At 56.5% G+C, this 1,849-nt stretch overlaps 1 protein-coding gene across 2 annotated transcripts in view; it reads right to left on the bottom strand.

The window, feature by feature from the left end:
• The window catches only part of CTDSP1 (CTD small phosphatase 1), a 30,786-nt gene extending 29,038 nt beyond the window's left edge, over positions 1-1,748 (bottom strand). For both annotated transcript variants that reach the window (XM_015416215.1, XM_015416223.1), the window contains exon 1: positions 1,538-1,748. In XM_015416215.1, the coding sequence (XP_015271701.1) occupies positions 1,538-1,604 (67 nt within the window). In that variant the 5' untranslated portion in view covers positions 1,605-1,748. The remainder of the gene's footprint in view (positions 1-1,537) is intronic.
• Positions 1,749-1,849: the final 101 nt, after the last annotated feature.

Genomic DNA, 1,849 nt, shown 5'->3' with positions numbered 1-1,849 from the left:
CCCAAGATCATCCAGCAGGTGCAAGTGGAAGAGTGGGGAACCAAACCCGGTTCTCCCAGATTAGCGTCCATGCACTTAACCACTATACCAAACTGATATGAAATATACACCAAAAAGAAGAAGAGAAGAGATTGGATTTATACCCCGCCCTTCACTACCCAAAGGTGTCTCAGAGTGGCCTACAAACTCCTTTCCCTTCCCCTCCCCTCCCCACAACAGACACCCTGTGAGGTAAAAGAAGAAGGATTGGATTCATACCCCGCCTTTCACTACCCGAAGTAGTGAAATATATGAAATATACACCAAAAAGAAGAAGAGAAGAGATTGGATTCATACCCCGCCCTTCACTACCCAGAGGTGTCTCAGAGCGGCTGACAAACTCCTTTCCCTTCCCCTCCCCACAACAGACACCCTGTGAGGCAGGTGGGGCTGAGAGAGCTCTGACAGAAACTGCTCTTTTTTCAAGAACAGCTCTGACAGAACTACGGCTCGGCCAAGGTCATCCAGCCAGGTGCAAGTGGAGGAGTGGGGAATCAAACCCAGTTCTCCCAGATCAGAGTCCGCGCACTTCACCAGGACACCAAACTGGAACCCATTAAGAAGAGAAGAAGCGAGTGGTTTACAGACTCCTTTCCCTCCCCCTCCCCACAACAGACACCCTGTGAGGCAGGCGGGGCTGAGAGAGCTCTGACAGAAACTGCTCTTTTTTCAAGAACAGCTCTGACAGAACTACGGCTCGGCCAAGGTCATCCAGCCAGGTGCAAGTGGAGGAGGGGAGAATCAAACCCAGTTCTCCCAGATCAGAGTCCGCGCACTTCACCAGGACACCAAACTGAAATCTATTAAGAAGAGAAGAAGCGAGTGGTTTACAGACTCCTTTCCCTCCCCCTCCCCACAACAGACACCCTGTGAGGCAGGCGGGGCTGAGAGAGCTCTGACAGAAACTGCTCTTTTCCAAGGACAGCTCTTGTCAGAACTACAGCCAAGGTCATCCAGCAGGTGCAAGTGGAGGAGGAGTGGGGAATCAAACCCGGGCCTCCCAGATTAGCGTCCCCGCGCTCAACCAGGACACCAAACGGGCATAGTCTTTGCACCGATGGAGGGAGTCCCATACACGCGTGCCAAGCGATGCCCGACTGCCTTGGTGGACGGGCACAGGGCGCGTGCGTGTGTGTCGCCCCTCCACAGGGCGGTGCGCCAATCTAGACATGCAAGAGGATGGGGCATCAGGAGGATGCCAGGGTGCCTACAGTTCGTGACACCGGGCGGGAGTCGGGTGCAAGAAATGCAAACACGTGTTCGGAAACCCAATTATTTGGGGGGGCGTCCGAGGCCGGCGCGAGCCGTTTGCAGCGGTGCTGGCGGCGGGTGCTTAGGCCCCCCTATAGACGGACGCAAAGGAGGCCACGGTCTGGGGGGCGCAGCAGGAGAGCCGCTTTGCGCCCATCGGAGCGAAGGGATCCCATCCCGGGCCCCTCTTCGGCGCCCGCCACTCTGCCCTCCCGGAAGGGGGCGCTGCGCGGGCCGCGGGCATTACCTTTCTCCTGCAGAGGCGTGTTCACCTCCTCCTTGCTAACCTGGGTGATAACGGACCCGCTGTCCATCAGACCAGCCGTGCGGGGCGCTCTCCTTTCCCCCTCCGCCGATGGTCCCTCCGCCGCTTTGGGGGCTCTTCCAGGAGTTCGGGCGGTTGACAGATTTTTTAAAAAATATATACATATAAAAACACGATAATTGAAAATAAAACGGGAGAGGGGAGGAAACGGAGGGTGGGGAGGGGCGGGGGGAGAGGGGGAGAAAACAAAACAAAAAAAAAGGAGGGGGGGGAGAAAAAAGGCAGCGGCGGGGG

The sequence above is a fragment of the Gekko japonicus genome, unplaced genomic scaffold (assembly GCF_001447785.1).
Source record: "Gekko japonicus isolate JY-2015 unplaced genomic scaffold, Gekko_japonicus_V1.1 scaffold2609, whole genome shotgun sequence".
In the NCBI taxonomy this organism is placed as follows: Eukaryota; Metazoa; Chordata; class Lepidosauria; order Squamata; family Gekkonidae; genus Gekko; species Gekko japonicus.
The sequence above is the reverse complement of the archived record's forward strand: the minus strand, read 5'-3'. Positions and strand labels throughout refer to the sequence as shown.